Source organism: Peromyscus californicus, unplaced genomic scaffold (assembly GCF_007827085.1).
Source record: "Peromyscus californicus insignis strain IS unplaced genomic scaffold, ASM782708v3 Scaffold_9__1_contigs__length_137607984, whole genome shotgun sequence".
Classification (NCBI taxonomy): domain Eukaryota; kingdom Metazoa; phylum Chordata; class Mammalia; order Rodentia; family Cricetidae; genus Peromyscus; species Peromyscus californicus.
In genome coordinates, this window is record NW_026294617.1 from 115,031,573 (window position 1) to 115,051,855 (window position 20,283).

General features: G+C 43.1%; 1 protein-coding gene across 1 annotated transcript in view; it reads right to left on the bottom strand.

Moving 5' to 3' along the window:
- Positions 1–11,750: 11,750 nt before the first annotated feature.
- Positions 11,751–20,283, bottom strand: part of Mttp (microsomal triglyceride transfer protein) — a 40,533-nt gene continuing 32,000 nt past the window's right edge. The window contains exons 16-18 of the mRNA XM_052731773.1: positions 17,359–17,483; positions 14,458–14,628; positions 11,751–13,095 (exon numbers count right to left, since the gene is read on the bottom strand). Of these exons, the coding sequence (XP_052587733.1) occupies positions 12,921–13,095; positions 14,458–14,628; positions 17,359–17,483 (471 nt within the window). The 3' untranslated portion in view covers positions 11,751–12,920. The remainder of the gene's footprint in view (positions 13,096–14,457; positions 14,629–17,358; positions 17,484–20,283) is intronic.

Genomic DNA, 20,283 nt, shown 5'->3' on the forward strand with positions numbered 1-20,283 from the left:
TGAGCTGCAGACAAAATGACTCCAAGGCCTCTTGGGAGCCTCACTGCTTGGACATCTTCGAAGTGTCCTGGCTTAGTTCCATAAGGGAGGATTCCAGGAGGCAGGAAGCAGATGTTGCCCGCTGCTTAAGGCTTCGCCAAGAAATGGATACAGCATCATTTTCATCATCTCCACCCATGGGTGACTATAAAACTAAGATGTGGTAGATAGGATTGCAACCACCACCTCTAAGAGAGGCTTGCCGAAGAACTGGGTGATATGTTTTATACCACCATTCTCACCAAAGGGTGTTTTCAAACACGCTCTTTAGGAAGGAGTTCTAAAGTCAGTTCTTAGATGAGGTTCGGCTCAGTCAAACATCCTAGAAAAACAAATCTAGAATGAGGGAAATCCACAATGGGTTAGGTGGGCAGATTTTATGTTTGTATTGGGCAATACTGTGGAGTTAGGGAGGGCAGACATCACAGTGTTCCATCCAGTGAATCAGCTTCCTTTGGGGAAAAATGAACACCCATGACAGCTAGCCCAGGCACTCTGGTTCACGAGAGACGTTACGTTTTGGGGAAGCCTTTAACTATGACAGGAATGCCTGATAAGCTTATAAAGCTGTTTAGTCCAAGCCTTGCCAACGTCATGGAGATTGAAAGGAAACTGGCCAACAGCCACCAAACAAAGAGACATGTCAGCCATCGAGCACAGGGCTAGCAGGGGGCCAAGAGCACTAGGTCTGGACAGCATCAGGAAAAATAAGGGCCTTGCCTGAGCCTGGAGGTAAAGAGGCTGTTCAGTTGTTCAGAGAACAGGGCAACCACCAAGGGCAGTGAGGGGCAGTGTGCAGACAATGAGCAGACTCACCATTCCGAGGTGGAAATTACCCAGCAGAAGTGGTGTGGAGAAAAAGAACTTCTTTTTTTTTCTGTTCCTTGATGTTGTAGCCTGGTCAATAGAATGTCCCTTACAGACAATGTTTCTGAAAGGCGTATATGCCTTCAATACTACTGCATGGAGAGTAAGAATGGATTTATTGAAAACAGAAATACCTGGGCTTGAAATTCATTTCTATCTTTCCTATTAATTACCTTTATCCCCTAAGTCTGCATCTCTGGGGTAAAGTTAGCATAGTCGTGGACATTAGAGTATGGCATGTGTGCATACTGTAGTACTGAAGTCCACACACACACTCACACACTCACTCACAAACACACACACTCACACACACTCACTCACACATTCACTTACAAACACACTATAGATAAATATAATTTAAAAATAGAAATAGTAATTACTATGACATGCCTCTATTTTATTACTTCTGCCTTTGGAAAATTCAAATCCACAGATTGCTTAGAAATATTCAAGGAACATCCATCAAGGAACAGGACTTCTTTTATTTTAAAATGTAATGCAGATTCAATGAAGGAAATTTGGAAAATTTTAAATATTCTAAGGTGCGTTTGATACTTTACATGCAAATTTGCAACCTGCATTTTTGCTTCATAATATTGAAAGCCTACATCTTTATTTTATGTTTCTTGGTGGGATAATTACACGTGTGTTACATGCATGTGGATGTGAAAGCGTGTGCACCCATGTACATGCATGTGGAGATCAGAGGAGTTATTAATTATTATAATTAGAGGAGGACAATATTAAATGTCCCCCTCTACCACTCCCCACCTTATTTTCGGGGGAAGGGTCTCTCACTGAACGTGAAGCTCTGTTTTAACTAGACTGGCTAGCCAGTGGGCTCCAGAAATCTGCCGGCCTCCATCCCTCAATGCCGACAGTATAAGCGAGAGTGGTCACGCCCAGGTTTTATGTATGCTAGGGATCCAAACTCAGGTCCTGCTTGTGTAGTATGTACTCTCACACACTGGGACATTTCCTCAGCCCCTGGCGTGACTTTTAATGGTTACATCTTATTTCTTCACACTGCTGTATCAGGATATGTTTAACCAGTCTCACACTACAGTGTCTTTAGGTTTTGTAGTTTGAGGCTACACAGATAACGCTGCAGTGAGTACCTTTAAGCATAACTCTTTGCAAGCATCTTTGCTAATTTCCATGACACAAAATCCTGTCATTGGAATTACTGAATAAAAGGCATGAACATTCTTAAATTTTTTTATCATAAAGGATTTTAAGACAGCTCTTGGCTGTCTTCAACACAAGCAAGGTATCAGTTTGAAAGAAACTTTGTACTCTAACGACAAGCCATCCCATAAATAGCTCAGTTAGAAACTTCTGTCTTAGCACTCACTTGTTAAAGCATCCTGAGGATGGGAGGATGAGGTCCCTGGTGTTTTGTGGAGAAGTGCACTCTAGCAGAGAAGGCACAAGCTCTCACTTTCACAACTGCCCTCTCCTCACCACCCTGGTGGACAAACCTCAGAAAAGAGTGTCTTGTGATTGAAGGGTCTCCAATATTCCCTGGGTCACAGCTCCTTCAAGCAGGAGCTCTCCAACTTGATTCCCATACCAGTAGCCTGAGCAGTACCAGGGAAATGCCACCTGTGTGCGGCACAAATACTGACTCACTTTCTGCCTGTTAATGAGATGGAGGGGCTGGCGAGAGGCAGCATGTGTTGAGGAGCCTTTGGGTGATTCTCCAACATGCTCTGGACCACTGGGCTTTGGCCATTGTGGGTGGCCACCTTCTGAGAAAGGAGAAAGAAAGCTGCTGAGTCCGGAGCACTACTTGCCACATCATGTCAGTGCGGCAGTATCCAGTAATTATTTCCTGCCCAGTACTGTTATCCTCTGAGATTGTTTCAAAGCTGGAGACAGTAAATGCTAGGGATTTGTGTGAACACTTTTTTTTTTTAAAGGTGAGGGCTTAAGATTTCCCTTCATTTTTTAACAAAGTTAACCTAGTTTCTTTTATATATTTTTGTTTGGTTTCTTTAACGTAGAATCTTATATAACCTAGATTGGCCTTGAATGTGCTGTGTAACAGGATTGGCCTTGAACTCCTAATCCTCCTGCCTCTATCTCCTGTGTGCTGAGATTACATATATGGACCACCACATCTAGTTTATGTTGCACAGACGCAGGCCTTTGTGAGTGTAGGCACTCTATGAACTGGACTACATCTCCAGAGCTAACCTTTGCTTTTGGATCCTTGGTTATTTTTGTTCTTGCAAGGGTAGCTTGGGAGCACTGTGCTGTGAGAACAAAATAAACAGCTCAGTTATGGAGGCTGTAACAACGACCTGTCCTCCTGAAAGACCCTTAGCAATCTGGAGAGCAGATCATGTTGGGAGTGTCATGGAAGCCACGGGGCCTTGCATAGTAGTTGGTGAACACAGAACATCTGCTGCGTAGAGGATATTGCAGACTGTACTCAAGGCTCTAGCCTGAGGAGCAGACCTTTCACTTGAGAAGATATTTACACAAGAGAAACAAACTTTTAGTGACTAGAGAGATGGCTCTGTGGTTGAGAGTTCATATTGCTCTTGCAGAGGACTCAAGCGGAGTCCTCAGCACCCACATTGGGCAGCTCACAACCTCCTGTAAGTCCAGCTCCAGAGGACCTGAAACTGTCTTCTGGACTCTAAGGATACCTAACACACATAACACACACACACACACACACACACACACACACACACACACAAAATAAAAATTTTAAAAAGGGATAAAGCTAAAAACCCTCAAACACGATGGCGAGAGACAACCAAGAACAGCCAGTTTTGTCAGTGCAGTTGATCCCATCTGGGAACGTGGAAAAAGCACTTGGAAACAGCTTCTGTGAGCAGGGAATGGGACAGGACGTAGAAGGGCTAGAGGAAGCATGACAGACTAGGAAGGAACAGCCAAGTAAATGTAGGGCTTCTTTGGGAAAGGTGGGCCTTGAAGGGCAGAAGAAGGTGTTGTTCCTGAAGAGTCATGCCCATGAGGCTGGAGTGAAATGCAGAAGCTCACTAGCCTTTTCTGTGCTTCGGTTCTATACAGATAATACTGTAAAGTGATCGCTGCTCCCTGGAAGGGCAGTTGGGAGCAAGGAATGATTGGATCTCTGCAAAGCATCTAGGACAGTGTACAGCAATTACATCATGTGTGCTAAGTAGTAAATGGAGGGGGAGACTTTGGCTGGCATAGAGAATCCTAACTTCTGGGAACTGTCTATCATCCAAGTGCTCTGCATGGATCATGCACACACATACACACACACACACACACACACACACACACACACACACACACACCGCCCAGATATCATTATTGAACCAATGCCCACCTTCCTAGTTTAAGAATATGAGACCACATCTGCCTTTAAGCCCCTCTCTGTCTCAGCACTTCATCTCACACTGGATGAGAGAGCTCTGCGACTGTGTTTACACAGCTGATTATCAAGCAGAGTGAGTGGAACAAGTATAAAAATGTGGGGATAGATCCCCAGAGCCGGGTGGAATTGACTCACCGAGAAATCAGGTCATCTGAGCCTTAAGTCTATGCTGGAAAGAGAATGTGCACACTTTTATGTGTAATCCTAGAGGATGAGAGCAGAGATCTTTCTAGTAAAAATAGAAGGGTAGAAATAGTTTATAGGTTTATGTGATACTCCAAGTCAACTTTAAATAAATTAAACCTTCATAAATGGGGGTGGGAATGGTCACTGATGTTCTAGACCACCTGACCCCAGGCTGGAAGAGAAATAATTAGTGAAACTCATTTCAATGGTGGAGAACTTAGGAATCTGGATTTTTGTGTTCTTAATCTTATCACACAGTCTGCAACTGTACAGCTGAGTCTCTTTGAACACAAGTTGTTTACACACTCCAGCTGAAGATATAGACCTGACTGCGATCTGGGTCTCAGATGACGCAGACGGTAAACTGGGGAACAGCCAGAGCCAGAGGCCAATTTTTGGTGAATAGTGCCTGGGGCAGAGCTGAAGACATCGTGGGACCGAGCTCAAGTATCACTTCTTGGCTTTTTTTCCTCCCCGGCTTTCCTTAGGATTATGGGCACATTTATAACACATTGATGTTGTTGTAAGTTGTATCATTTGCTTTAAGGTTTCTTGAGTTAACACAACATAGTCCGAGAAGATGTAAGTAACAGAACTTGAAAAACTATTTATTTGTTCTTTGAGAATTTCATACATGATATATGCTGTATGTAGGTCACATTCATCCCCCATTGCCCTCACTAATGTCCGTCCCACTCCCACGGGGGTCCGCTTCTTACTCCGGTGTTGGTTTGTTTGGCTGTCTTTTTGTTTCTTTGTTTGAACTAACCTACAATTTAATTGCAGCTGCCCGTGTGGGCGTGGGGTAGGGTTATTTACGGGAGCACACTGGTAATGAAAAATGACTCACACTTCCCCAGAAGCCGTTAACTGCCACTGTCTCCCCAGTTAGGGGTGGGGCCTCACGACCCTACTCCCATCCATATACTGGAAGGTTGACAGGCTCGATCATTTACGGGTCACCACTGCTGCTGTGAGCTCATGAGTGCAACAGGAGAGAGCATTTCACAATGCTCCTTGTCCTTCATTCTTTCCTGCCCTCTCCAGCACATTCCCCGAGGCTTGGGGAAGGAGGCCATATAGATATCCTGTTCATAGCTGAGTATTCAATAGTCACTTATTCTCAACACTCTGGCCTGGAACTGGCGTTACAGATGGTTGTGAGCCACCATGGAGGTGCTGGGAACTGAACCCAGGTCCTTTGTAAGAGCAATGCATGGTCTTAACCACTGAGCCTCCATTTACACGGTTATAAATGTGTTAGAGTTTCAAATAAGTTTTTTATTAGCTTTCAATGTTTTCAAAATTGACACACAAAGTCATGGACTTCATTGTCACAATTTCATACATAGATATGTATGGGCTTACCACAGCCCCTCCCCCATCCTGTCTTACATCCCCTGCCTTGCTGGTCCCCTTCCTCCACCCAAATAGTCCTCCCTTCTGCATTTATGTCACAAATATTGTCACCCTCTACTGTCTTCCTCCCTTTTTACCTATTTGTTTCCTCTCATTGTCCGCTTTCTACTTTCATGTCACATGCACACACACACACACACACACACACACACACACACACACACAGGGAGGGGGGGTTGGAAGTCTAGACATCACATGTTAATGAAAATGTGGTATTTGTCTTTTGTGAGTCTGGTATATCACTTAATCTTGGCTATTATGAACATGTAGTATCTCTGTGGTATGTTGACTTAGAATCCTTTGAGTAAATACCCAAGAGTATCCTTGCCAGATCATATGGTAGCTCTAGTTTTCGTTTTTTGAGGAATAATCATAGTGATTTCCATAGGGACTCTACCAGTCCTATGAATAATAACCATTAATAATAATAACCTGTGGTGGTATTTTATTTGTACTGAAATGTGATTTTAATTGTATGTTAATAAATAAAGTTGCCTGGGGGTCAGAGCTATTAGAGCCATAGCAAGTGCGTGGTGGCGGTGGCACACGCCTTTAAGGACCTGGAGGGTGGTACATACAGGCAGTGACGAGGCAGTCACGTGTTTGGGTTTACAACCAATGAGAAGGCAGAACAGCTAGACTATATAAAGACATACACACAGGAAGTAGGTCCCTTTCGGAGAGCTCTCTTGACTGAAGAGGATCGCTGAAGCAGGAAGGGTGAGGCTCTTAGCTCTGACCTCTTGGCTTTCTTCTCTGAATCGGCTCTGTGTTTCTTATTTAATAAGATGGTTGGTTACATCTACAATAACCAGTAATGAATAATAACTGTTGTTCTTTCTCCATATCACCACCAGCAATTAAGCTTTGTTCCTTGATGGCTTTTTCATTTCTTATTTTGAGAACTGTCAGTTCAGCAGTCCATTTTCTGATCACATTACTTTGGTTTGGGGGTGCTTAATTTTTGCAGGTTGTATTGTTTACTATGTCTGTTGCTATGACCAAGTCCCCTGCAAAATCAGGGGGAATTGTTTGACTTATGATTCGAGGGGATACAGTCCATCATGATGGAGAAGGCGTGGCAGCAGGAACGTGAGGCACATTGCAGTCAGGAAACAGTGGACAGGCAGTGTGTCTGGGCTACGAAACCTCAAGGCCCACTGTCTGTGACCTACTTTCTCCAGTGAGGCTCAACTTCCTGAAAGTTCCACAACTCTCCAAATCAGCACCACCAGCCAGGCACTGAGTGCTCACACAGGAGCCGGTAGGAGGCACTGTGCATTTGAACCTCAACAAAAGCCTTTGGAAAGTGCAGCTATTAATATCTGGTCTGGTGTGTAGTTGGCAAAGACAGTCTCCTGTTCTGTGGGATTTCCCCCGCATTTTGCTGCTTGTTCCATCGGCTGTTCAGAACCCCTTTAATTTCATGCAATTCTACTTGTCAATTCTTAGGATTTTCTGTGCTATTGGAATCACTTCACACAAAGTCCTCGCCTATGCCTGTCTTGAGATATTTTGTCTGAATTTCTCTCTAATAGTTTCAGAGTTCCAAGTCTTACACTGAGGTCTTTGACCCATTTTGAAAAGTGTGTGTGTGTGTGTGTGTGTGTGTGTGTGTGTGTGCACATGCACAAAGTGAAAGATATGGATCCAGTTTCATTCTTGTGCCAGCACTGTGTGTTGAACAAGCAGTCTTTTATCTAATCTGTGTGCCTAATTAATACCTTTGTCAAAAGTTAGGTGGCTGTAGCTGTGTGGGTTTCTTTCTGGGTCCTCTGTTCTATTCTGCGGGTCCACACATCTGTTCTATGTTAGTTCCTAGCTGTTCTCGTTACAAAGGCTTCATAGTGTAACCTAGGGTCAGGCACTGCTGTGTCTCCAGCATTTCTTTCTGTACCGGATTGCATTTGCTCTTCCAGGTCTTTTGTGCTTCATTATGAACTGTTGAGTTCTTTTTTCTGTTTTTGTGGGGAATGACATGGGAATTTTGGTGGAGGCCCATGGTAGATTGCTTTTCTTGATGTAGCCGTTTCACGATATTAATTCTGTCAATCCATGAGCATAGGAGGCCTTTCTATTTGCTACCGTCTGCTTCGGCTTCTTTTCACAGGTCTTTAAGTTTTCATTACAGAACTTTGTTAACTCCTTCAGTAGGTTTATTCCTGGGAATTTTTTGAATGTGTTGCAAACAGAATTTTACTCCTGGGTTCTTTTTAAGAGAACTTGCCGGGCGGTGGTGGCGCATGCCTTTAATCCCAGCACTTGGGAGGCAGAGGCAGGTGGATCTCTGTGAGTTCGAGGCCAGCCTGGTCTCCAAAGCGAGTTCCAGGAAAGGCGCAAAGCTACACAGAGAAACCCTGTCTCGAAAAAACCAAAAAAAAAAAAAAAAAAAGAGAACTTGTGCTTGGGGATTTAGCTCAGTGGTAGAGTGCTTGCCTAGCAAGCACAAGGCCCTGGGTTCCATCTTCAGCTCCGGGGAAAAAAAAAGAAAAAAAAAGACAACTTGTTTTTGGTAAATAGAAAAGTTACTGATTTCGTTATGTTAATGGTGTGTTGTCCTACTTTGCTGAAAGTGTTTATCACATTGCAGCATTTTTCTGCATTTTTAGGGGTCCTTGAAGCAAAAGATCATGCCATGTGTCCTTCCATTAATGAATAGGTAAACAAACAATGCATCTATGTGATGGAATGTTATTCAACCACAAAAAAAGAATGCAGTACTGATTATGCTACAGTGTAGACAAACATTAAGAATGCAATGCTGAGTGAAAGAAGCCAGCCATCAAATAACAAGTAATACATCGTATTCCATTAGTATGAGATGCTCAGAACAAATAGGTTATTGATTCCCTAGGGGTAAGAGTTGTAAAGGTTGGAGGTAATAGTTAAAGGGACAGATTGCTTTTTGAAATGGTGCAAATGTTCTAAAAATGATTATGGTGACTATACAACACTGTATATTGGCTTCTACATAAGACACAATTGTGTGTAAATTCTAATTCTATAGAGATTTTGCCCAAAATGTACATGTTATTGTAAATTCAAACTCACCTGTGTGTCCAAGAGGAAGGGGCTTTTTTTTTTTTTTTTTTGGTTTTTTGAGACAGGGTTTCTCTGTGTAGCTTTGCGCCTTTTCCTGGAACTCACTTGGTAGCCCAGGCTGGCCTCGAACTCACAGAGATCCGCCTGGCTCTGCCTCCCGAGTGCTGGGATTAAAGGCGTGCGCCACCACCGCCCGGCTCGGAAGGGGCTTTTGGCAAAAGAAAAAGGGAAAAGCAGAGAAAGAGACCTACAGTGGATAGAGTGGGAAGGGACTTCTGTACAGTCGTAGACCAGGATCTATAGAGGAACACAAGAACTCCCAGAACTTTGGATTCTTCCTCAAGCTTTGTAGCTGCTGTTGCATCTTTACACAACCTACCACCCAGATGCTTTTAGCAGGAAACCTTTGAAACTATAAGACAAACACAGTACAGTGGGACCCAACAGCAGATGCTGCGGTGACATCGCTCAGAAATGAGCCTAATTCTATCATTCTCTAGGTCAGAAAATACATTCTGTGCCTCAATTTCACCACCAACAAATTAACTGTTTGGTTCAGCAGCCATTAACTCTGAAAGCTTACCAAGCATTTGAAATGTTGGTGTAAGAAGCAGGGGACAACTTGCCATGGGCCATCCTGCAATCAAGGACAGGGGTGGCTGTCACAATTCATGGAAGAGAAGCCAGACTGAATCCTCAAGGTGTGTAGGCAGGTGCTGGCTGAGCAGAGACTGAAAACCTGCCTTAAGAGAAGCCCACAGCTTCCAAACCTCTTCATATCATGAAGGCTTTCTCACACTCACAGCAGTAAGTGGCCAGAACTAGAGGACTCCAAGTGGGTCCAAAGTTAAGTGTCTGACTCAAATGTCTCATTTCCCATCCTGGCATAGAGTCCAGTTCTCTTAAATTTCTATGTTGTTTCTCTAAAAAGGAGTTATTGCTTGCCTTAAGTTTATGGATTCTTGTCTCTTTGGAGCATGTTGGAGCATGCTAAGTACTACCTATTCCCTAGCAATGGGGTTTAGCCAGTGAGGGGGATGGGACATGACCACACATTCATGTTCAGGGCCCTGCAGTCATGCCTTTGAGAGAAATGGTTACTCTACATTTCACAGAGGCAGCTGTGGCTTACCCAACAGGCTTAGAACTGAAGTTCCTCATTCATGACCCCTCAGCTTGTGCCCCAGATCAACCTGCCCATCCTGTGGTGTCAGGACCGTGCCTCCTACCAATCACCACTTTCCACATTCCCACCCACCTTCAGTTTTTGACTCCTTTTCACACTTCAGTAACATGACAACAAGTGTGCTGATCTATGTTGCTTTGTTGAAAACTTGAGTTGCACGTTGTTTGCAAGCCACCAGGTCCTGACATGTTGGTGCTATTCCATTTAGAGAGCTGACTACCCATCTAGAGACTCTGCATGTTTGGCTTGCTGCAGAACTTAGCTCAGTGCATCCCTGGTGGCACAGCCATATCTGAATGGAACGGCAGAAGTCATAAAGCCAGCACAGCTGCTTGACAAAGATCCAGCAAAGCTGAGCCACATGATGGCTGCCATGCCACCTTTGGTTTTCATCTCCACCTGTTACATACTTGGAGCACTTTTAATATTTGTACAATTTGGAGATATTGGATTGATGGAAAATTCCTTATGAATCATTTATGCCTTCTCCCAGGAATGCTGCTTCTAAGCTTACCCAGGAAAGTCCTGAACATACTATTCCCCCACACACACTTTGAGGGAGATATCCTTATCTACTTGAGGTCTTCCTCATGCCTTGGAGGTTGTGACACATAAAGAAGCCAGAGGTCTCTTCATGAGGCTATGAGACATTCTTGAAACATCTGTCCCCGTACTTACATTGGAACAAGATATTCAAAACAAAGTAAATTCAAAAAGGTCAACAAGATCCGGTGGGCTAGAGGAGTTGGCCACAGTTCAGATTATAAGGCTCTTCCCACTGTATACTCAGAAAATTACGTGGTATACAACTCTGCCCTACATAGAGACATATTGATGAGCAAAGTATGGAGTGGAAAGATGATGAAAGTATGAGGTGTTAGGACCTCCCTCTCTTAGAAGTTAGCTCATGTAAAGCCAATATGTCATATGACCAAGGAATGACAGGATGCCGGGATTAGACATATAGACAAATTCTATAAAGATATAAATGTGAACATTGATTGTATTGTGCCAGAATTTGAATAATAACTGCAGCAGCTTTAGCCTCAGGATTTTTCTTGGGCACTCTGACCACTAAGAGTTAATAATACATTGCTTGAGACATGGCAAAATACCCAGGGTGGTTGAAGATCTTGTTTTGGTCCAGTGTCCTTGAAGCAACCAAAGCAACCAGCCAGAGCACAGGCTGTCATATGCCTCTAGATTCTCAAAAATTGGGTTATGTGTTAATGAGTAAGAATGATAACTCTGTTTATTAATGATGTCAAAACTTGAGGGAAAATGATTGAAAATAATAACTCTGTTCTGTCATAGTTTATTAATGATGACTAAAAGATGAGCAAAAGGAAGTGAAACATATGTCCAAAATGAAAAATGATATGATCTATGTTTTGGAACATCATGAATGTATCCCTGCTAACTAAATTCTGTATAAATAAAGAAACACTCTGGCTGCTAGTCAGTCAGGCTGCAAGATTCTCCCGACCAGCCTGGCTCACTTCCTTCTCCCTCCTACTCCTTACACCCTCTGCAGGACCCAACCACTGCCGGGGATGGCTGCCGGCACCTGGGCTCATAAACAGCTAGATCAGAGAACCATGGACTCAAAGCAATACAGGACAAAAGGAGCTCAGTAAATTACATATGTTTATTTCATCATCACAATTCATTTTCTACTTCAGATAACTTCCATTTTATGTGTCTGTTTAGTGGACAGATGAGCATCTGACTTTTTGAGGGGGAGGCAGGTATTACAATAAACACATCTTCCTTATTAATAAATATGTTTAAATGTTTGGTGTGGCCTTTTAATTCATACAAATAAAGAGAGTCTTTATTCAGTGTTAAAGTTTGAAATACAAATCCATCATTTTCTTGAAGCAACAGTTCTTCCCATCTCCACTGGATGTTGCACAAACTATAGTCAAACCGATGGTGCTTCTACCACCAAACAATTGAGGTATAAAATGGTAACTACAGGGTGTCCCCTACAAAGAACTGTGTACCACATGACAGTATCAAAAAGACATATCCTGAGAAAAATCTAATGGATGCTCCAAGACTCAATTATTTTTTTATTCCTGTTTGCTAATTCCAAAGTGAATGACTTCCAAGTGGTCCCACTGCAGGACCAGCAGAGACATGTCACAGTACACTTTAATTCTGTCTCTTTTATGCTTATAAAAACTAACAGAAAACATAAATATTAATTCTTGAGATTGACTAACAAAAAATTTTTAAGTCTTTACTCCACCCTCTCTCTGAACCTTCTGGAAAAAATATACCAGGGGGAAAAAAAGTAAATCAAGAGAAGAAAAAGAGAAAAGGGAGAAAAATGGCTTGCTTGGGTCCCTCCACTCCTGCCCTGCTTAGGCAATGTGCTTCATAGAAAGCAAGCATAAGGTTCTGTCAAGGGCTCACTTTGGCTGAAAGTTGTTGAGTCAATTCACATTTGCCTAAGCTTTTATGGTTTGGGGGTTTTCGTTTTCTTGTCTTTGTTTTATACAGACCCTAGTCTCTTCTTAGAACAAAACTAGATTCACTGTACCTGCTAGGACTTTTGCAAAGTACAAAACGTAGGCATGTTGTTGCAAGTGGCATATGGTGACTCAGAGCGACACTGTGGGGCTCTCCTGAATAGGCTGAAATTTAATTAATGGAAGTTCTCCTTTGCTCTTCACAAACATCTTAAATACAGGTAAATATGTAAACACTGTGCTCTCAGAGAGCAAAGATTAGGCACATCGAAGCATGTCGCTCTCAAAGAAATGGATCCAAGGGAAACACCACTCATCAGTTTCAAAACCATCCACCTGAGTTACCACTCTCTGGCTGAGGGGGGAATACCGCATTGCACATCTCAGAGTTCTCTTGATGGAGTGGGAGTTCACATCCAGCCACTAGCCTTTCTTTTCTTCTTCGAGAGACAAAGCCTCTGCCTGTGGACAGCCTTTCGTACTTTGTCTCAAATTGCCTATGAAACAAAAAGAGGAAGGGTGGAGTTACACACAGTCAAGCCACCCACGCTGGTCCCAAGGTGCTTCTGCCCTGCTTTGGAAATCCGTCTGCAGAGAAGTTGTAGGTACTATCCTGTAGCATGTTCCCACTGTTTCCTTCTCATTTCTTCTGATACTGATAAGCACATGTGACTGGCTGGAAGTTGAGAGTCCTACCATGCTTGGTTCTGGAATGAAGGACTGAATTCCTGGGATGCTGCTAAGGCTCACAGGCCTTGCTGCCTCTCACCACCCATTCCAGAAGCCCCACCCCAAGTGCACTCCCTTCAAAGCATTGAGTCCAACAGGATTTAAGAGCAGAATGTTGAGAGGGAACTATTCCCAGCCTATGGCCCAAGTAAAATGGCGAACCAGTCTAGCTAGCCACATGGCTGGGCTTATGGTCACTGCATGCAATAAATACCTGTATTTATGGAGATTTATTCCACACATAAACATAAGTTAATGTTAGTGAATATGTAATGTTCTGAATGTTTGTTCACTATTTCTGTTCTAGGAAAATGGGACTTACTGGTATTTGTACTTGAATTATTTATTGACGTATTTTTTATATGGATCATGAAATACCAGTAAAATAAGGTACTCAACTTTGCCATGGTTATCACAAAAGATGATATAAAGTGTGACTTGCTATTTCAAAGGTACAAGTTATACCTTATGCTTAGATACAGTTCAAGGAAACCTTTATAAACTACTATGGATAGTTCTGCTACAAAGAATGGCAACTAGACCCAAGGACATGGCATTAATGGAAGGTAGGCCCAGAATGGAAAGGAGTTGTAAAGATACACGGGCAATTGTATAATAGGGTTTTATGGAGCTAAGCTTTGTAACCACCCCTTCCTTTAAAAAAAATTCAGAATGCCAAATTCTCAAGACTGGGTCCAAACTTAAATAAGGTCAGGTGGCCATTGCACAAATAACTGTGGATTCCCTTGGGTCATAGGAAATGGATGGCCAGATGTACCTTGACCAGGAAGCAATTGTGAAGATACCAGCCAGAAATTGCACATGAGGTATTTTTTCTGAAACTATGTGATAACTCCTACAGTAAAATGAATCCCTTTGTTTCCTTAAAAAGTTATTTCTAGATTAAATAGGATTCAGTTCCATATCAAATGAACAGATCTTCGGTATGTTAGAAAATGAGGGGTTTTTTTGTTTCTTTTATCTATCGTTTTCTCACTTCTTTAAAGATAATGTGTTGCTTACTTGGTTTCTTCTGTATTCTTTTAATTCTCAAACTGCATGTGAAGGATTGAGCGCAAGCTCTTGGTGAACCAGGAACGGTTTCGGGACTCCTGTGAGTGTGCGTTTACCTGAATGGAGCTTCGGCCCTGTCCATCTGCATGCAGACTAAGAACGGGTACTGTGAGAACTGCACCGTTGAGATGAACTCCAGGCCCGCCTCTGTCTCTGCTCTGCTCTCCAGGCCGGCTTTCACAAAGGAAGAGTCCACTGTGACATCGCTGTTTATTACCACAGCCACCCTGGAAGTTTTGAAAAACATCTCTTATTGTCACATTTAACTGAGCAGGACTAACATAACTTCGCCAAATCTCAACTCATGGCCCCAGTAGACTGGGAGAAACACTTAAAAATGGAGAAGTGACCTCAAGACACATAAAGCCTTGTTGGAACCAGGACACGGTGGTGGCAGAGATTGGCCACAGAAGGGTTGCTCTTTCCCTGGGCACCCTTGCTTTGAATTCTAGACATGGAAGCCAAGTGCATACCACATATAATGCTGTTTGGGATGTGTGTACCAAGGACCAAGATGAAACACAACTGGAACCTGGTCCTTTCTCAATCCCAGAAACACCCACAGTTTCTTAAAGAGAAGTATGAACACATCAAGAGGACAACTGACATTTATGATCATCTTCTTGTTAACTCTCTCTGTCGACTTCATGTTAGTTATTTCAGCTCAATTTCATTACTACTCAAAGGTTCGCTAGAGGCATGTATATGGTTGCCAAGATACCTGAGAGAGCTGCTTGACAAAGAGCCATTCCTGTAGTGGGATATGTGCAGGCAAACAGGATGGGTTTAGCAGTGGTCACTTACAACAGACAGACAGGTTGGATGACTAGGGCATATGGCTTGGATGACAACAAAGACGTTAAAAAAGTAAAAGTATAAGTTTGGATTTCTTTAAGCAATTGTAAACTTCAACTAAACGGTGGGAAATTGTGCTCACAATGAAATCAAATTTACATGCCCATACATTTTAAAAAAGAGAGATACTAGTTTTTGTCTGGCAAATTATAAAATAATTTCTGCTGCTGTTGTTCTCAGTATAAAACAAGCCAATGGGTTGTTTTAACCTTTAGCTGTTTACCAGAATCTTCTACTGTCTTACACTCAAGCAAATGTTGAAGGGGTATTATTTAAGTGAATGAATGGGCAAATGTAAGATAGAAGACAGAACAGTTACAATAAGGACACTGGGAGGGGTGGAGAGGAAATGGCCTCAATACACAAAGTATAGTTACGTGAAAGTGTGCTTATGCACAATGAATATACACAACGAAAACGTCAGGTCTCAAACCTGGGACAAATGGCTATCTGAGGTGCCTATTTAACATATCAAAGCAGACCTGGCCACCAGGTTCTCCCAGCAACCCCCAGTCCCTACCTGTTGCAGGTTATGGCTGGCATACCCCACCCCCTACCCAAAGCTTCTCCAGCCCAAAAAGGGCTGGGCTGCCCTCCCCTATGTCATCCAACCACTTTGGTTACCCAGCCCCTTTTGTCTACCCTTTACTCTCCTGTGCCTCCCCCCACCCAGCTCTCCTCACACGGCCAGACTCAGTCATTTCATTCTATACCTCCTCAAGGTCCTGCCTCTGGCTGTGCTCTCTCTTTTATCTACAATGAACTTTCTCCTCCACAATACCTAGCAGCAGTCATGTCGTCCCTTTTATTTCTAATTTTCATTCAGAAAAAAAATTAAATTTGGTTAAAAATGAGATTATCATCTTATTTAACCCAGTGGAATTAGCAAATGAAGAGAGATTCTAATGCCACCAACAGACATAAGCTTTAAATTTATGTTTCATACTGTAATATTAATATAAGATCTTGGGGATAAACAAAACAGGAAAGGCTATGGTTTAACAGTAATGGGTTTGTTCATCAAGTTGCCAAGGGATCAACTATGCTGGCTAGCCTGATGTCAGCTTAACACGAGTTAGAGTCATTTGGGAAGAGGGACTCTCAAGGCAGACATGTGTGTAAGGCATTTTCTTCATTAGTAATTGATGTGGGAGGGTCCGGCCCCTTGACTGTGTTGCCACTCCTAGGTTGATGGCCCTGGGTGCTATGTAAAAAAAGCAGGCTGAGCAAGTCAGTATGTATGGTGATATTTTAATTGTACTGAATTGTGATTTTATTTGTGTGTTAATAAATAAAGTTGCCTGGGGGTCAGAGCTAATAGCAAGCCTTAGCAGAGCTGGGCGTTCGTGGCGCATGCCTTTAATCCCAGAACTGGGTAGGCAGAGCTAGGTAGATCTCTGTGTGGTCAAGGATACAGCCAGCATTGGAGACACATGCCTTTAACCTCAATACCAACCATAGAAGACGTGGAAGTCTGTGTAGACAGGCTGTGACGAGGCGGTCATGTGGTTGGGTTTACAACCAATGAGAAGGCAGAACAGAAAGTCTATATAAAGAAAAACACACAGGAAGTAGCTCTCTCTTGGCTGAAGAGGATCGCTGAAGCAGGAAGGGTAAGGCTTTTAGCTCTGACCTCTTGGCTTTCTTCTCTGAATCGGCTCTGTGTTTCTTATTTAATAAGACGGTTGGTTACATCTACAAGTATGCAGCACCTCTGTTCCTGCTGTGTGTTCCTTCCTCAACTTCCCCTGGGGATGGACTACAAGCCGTCCCTCACTATGACTCTCCTCCCAAACTTGTTTCTGGTCATGGTGTTTTATTACAGCAATAGAAACCCCGAGGAAGAGAACAGTCAACTACTAAAGTGAAATATGAAGAGAATGAGCCTTCATGTGGATCTGCATTGTCTATGGGTGTCTTTAGAAGCAGGAAGACCCTTGATGCTCGATCGACTTGTTTCTAAGATGCTATCGATGTAATGAACTCCCACAGTCATTTCCCACCCCACGCTTACAATCACAAATGAACAGCACAGATCTGGAAAAGTCGAAATGTAGACAGCACCCAAGACATAGCCCTGCATTTCTTTGCATTGTACTTACCGATTATTCACTCGGGTTTTGGACTCACGATACCACAGACTGAATTCCATTGAACCTGAAATGTCAATAGCCAGACCGCCCTGGATTTCCATATTCGCCTTTAGTCCAGATTGCAGCTGAATATCCTAGAAGCAAAAAAATATGGTAATGAGCACAAATTAGTTAATGCCTCTAACCGAGACATACTTGACTCCCTGCTGTACAGTGAACACTCAACCTGTGCTGCTGGAGGACTCTTATATCAACGCTCACTTGTTTATTCCAGTGCAAGCTCAGGGCCTCTCACCTACTAGGCTCCTGCTCTGCCACCAAACTACACCCCCAGTGAAGAAGGCTTAGAAATATGTTACCCTAATCTTGGGCACCAAAAGAAGGCATTGCTAAGTAAGTCAGTTAAAAGTGGAGGATTGGAGTATCAACCGAGAAGGCTGTTTCCTTCAATCATTGCCTCTCTTTGGAGGGACGATTCATTTTCAATGTGTAGCTTTCAGTAGAGAGTCAGTACTATCTAGGAAAAGTTTCAAAATGCAATTCTCAGGTACCCCACATCTACTAACTTAGAAACTCTTGGGAGGGGAGCGACCTCCTTCTAAGATACCTTCATGTGATTCTGACACAACTAAATTTGAGAACCCCTGGACCAAGAAGACGAAGGCATTTCCATCAGCAGCCCAGCCCTGGCATTTTTTGGAAACATGAGATTGGACAAAATGATCTCTTCAAGTCCTTAAGCACTTCTCTGGTTTTATGTTGGGGCAAACACAGGCAACTACATCTTCTGGCAAACAAAAAGGCAGGAAGAAAATTCCCAGTGCAGTTCCGGGAACTGCCTAGGTAAGCTAGAAAAGGACAGGAAGAGGAGGCAGCTGAACTAAGCTTCTGCACCCTGCTGATTGACATTGGCAATGACTCCAAACAGTGGTCAAGCCTAGCACAAACTCAACTTTATTTCCCAAAGGCATGGTGACTGTTTAAAAAGATGGCCTCCTGGCTGGTTGTCTTATCATCTGAAGCCCATTGCTTTGTGTTGTTTGCCTGTGTTCAGACTTTAACTCCCCTACTTTCCATGTGCATTAAGTGGGGTGATGCAGGCTGAAGACATTCTATGCTAGACTGAAATCAGGCGGTCTGAGGCAGTGCTGAATGTGATAATGATTCTGGGAATGCAGCTCTGTACCCTTCACTCTGGTATTCCTCCAAAGACGTTAAGAGTTCCTGGCAGCTAAGAGCATGACTAACTTCTTTGTGTAGCTGCCATAAGCAGACCAAAAAAGCCATGCATTTGCCAGGCACAAATGCCATGATTGCACTTTTTAGGAAGGACTGTGCTGTTCTCTCTGAATTTCAAACAAACAGAAATATCAAATGTGGCAGGAAACCTCAGAGAGCTGGTTCACACCCAAGTAGAATAAGAAAGTGTGACCTTGATATGAAAATGCTTTCATTCTGAAGGACACTCCTGAGTGCTCTGTGCCACGGTTGGGACACATAAGGGGACATCCCTAAGGATGCTTAACGCCATGTATACTCTAGGACAAAAATGTGGCTCGCATAGGATGCAGGGACTATGTCATGCTTCATAACTAATGTAAAGAATCACATCCTGTCCTGTAAAACCTACAACAATCATGCCCAAATGTGTACCTAAGCCTCTGAAAACCAGGGATGGCACCAGGTCTGCTGCACACCATGTCCATGCCTGTTGCCAAGTAACTCCTATAGTGTCCTGCCTCAGGAATACTCCTTCCTTTGCATAATCTTGTTTTCTTGATTGGAAATCTATAGACCTGTTGATCCATTTAGTCCAGTAGGACCCTGAGATGTAGATCCCCACCTTCCCATGGCTGTACATTAGCTGGATGTCAAAGCATCCAGGCCACAGAAAAGATCACTTCACAGTTATCAGCTAAAATGCCTGTGTGAGAAGAGCATTTTCACTGCAAGTGGTTTGGAGAAACACTTCGGCTTTCTCAGCGATTCTCTTCCTCCAAAGGAAGAGCTCTTATATGTATGTAGTCACAAGGAATTCTACGGGATCTACTTACGAGGACAAACGGACATGCCCATCTCCCCAGCCCCCTCCCTTGCCTCTGGAAATGGGACTAAACCATACAGTGCAGAGGTTCTAGTTCTTTAAGAAACTTAAATGAGTAGAACTAACAGATTTTGAGTACCTGTATGCCCAAAGCCTTACACGTGAGAAATCAAACATCACGCTGCTCTCCACTGGAGCCATTGTATTTCTTCACTGACAGGAAAACGATGGCCCAGAGGCTTCCTGGGGAGACTATCCAGACCGTGTCTAAGGATAGGACTTTTCAGCTGCTGTACACAGCTGTCACATAGTTACAACTCTTTGTTTCACAGTCTGTAAGAAAGTCTGTTCTGAGGAATATTGCAAAGAAGATAGAATATAAACTTAAGTCCTCAATTGGCCCAGAGTATACATTTATTTAATGTTTTGTCTAGGGACTAGAGGAAGAAGATGCTGGAACTTTGGGTTTGTGGTTGATGTGATCATTTTGCTTTTTAAACTATGAACTACAAGGTGTTTCTTACAGAAAAGGCACTGACATTTTGACAGCTCATCTCACTGCTTCTACTTAAGAAAATATGTTATTTCCTGGTTTAAGAGGCTCCTCTTTCTTGGATACCATTGCTGAAATGTAATCCAGTGAGAGACAGAAATAGATATAGAGAGAGACAGAGACAGAGACAGACACACCGACAGACATATACATAGAGAGACAGAGAGACACACACAGAGACAGAGATACAGAGACAGACACACACACACAGAGACAAAGACAGACACACACACACAGACAGAGACAGAGAGACATATACACACACATAGAAAGACAGAGACAGACACACACAGAGAGACAGAGACAGACACACACAGAGAGACAGAGACACAGAGAG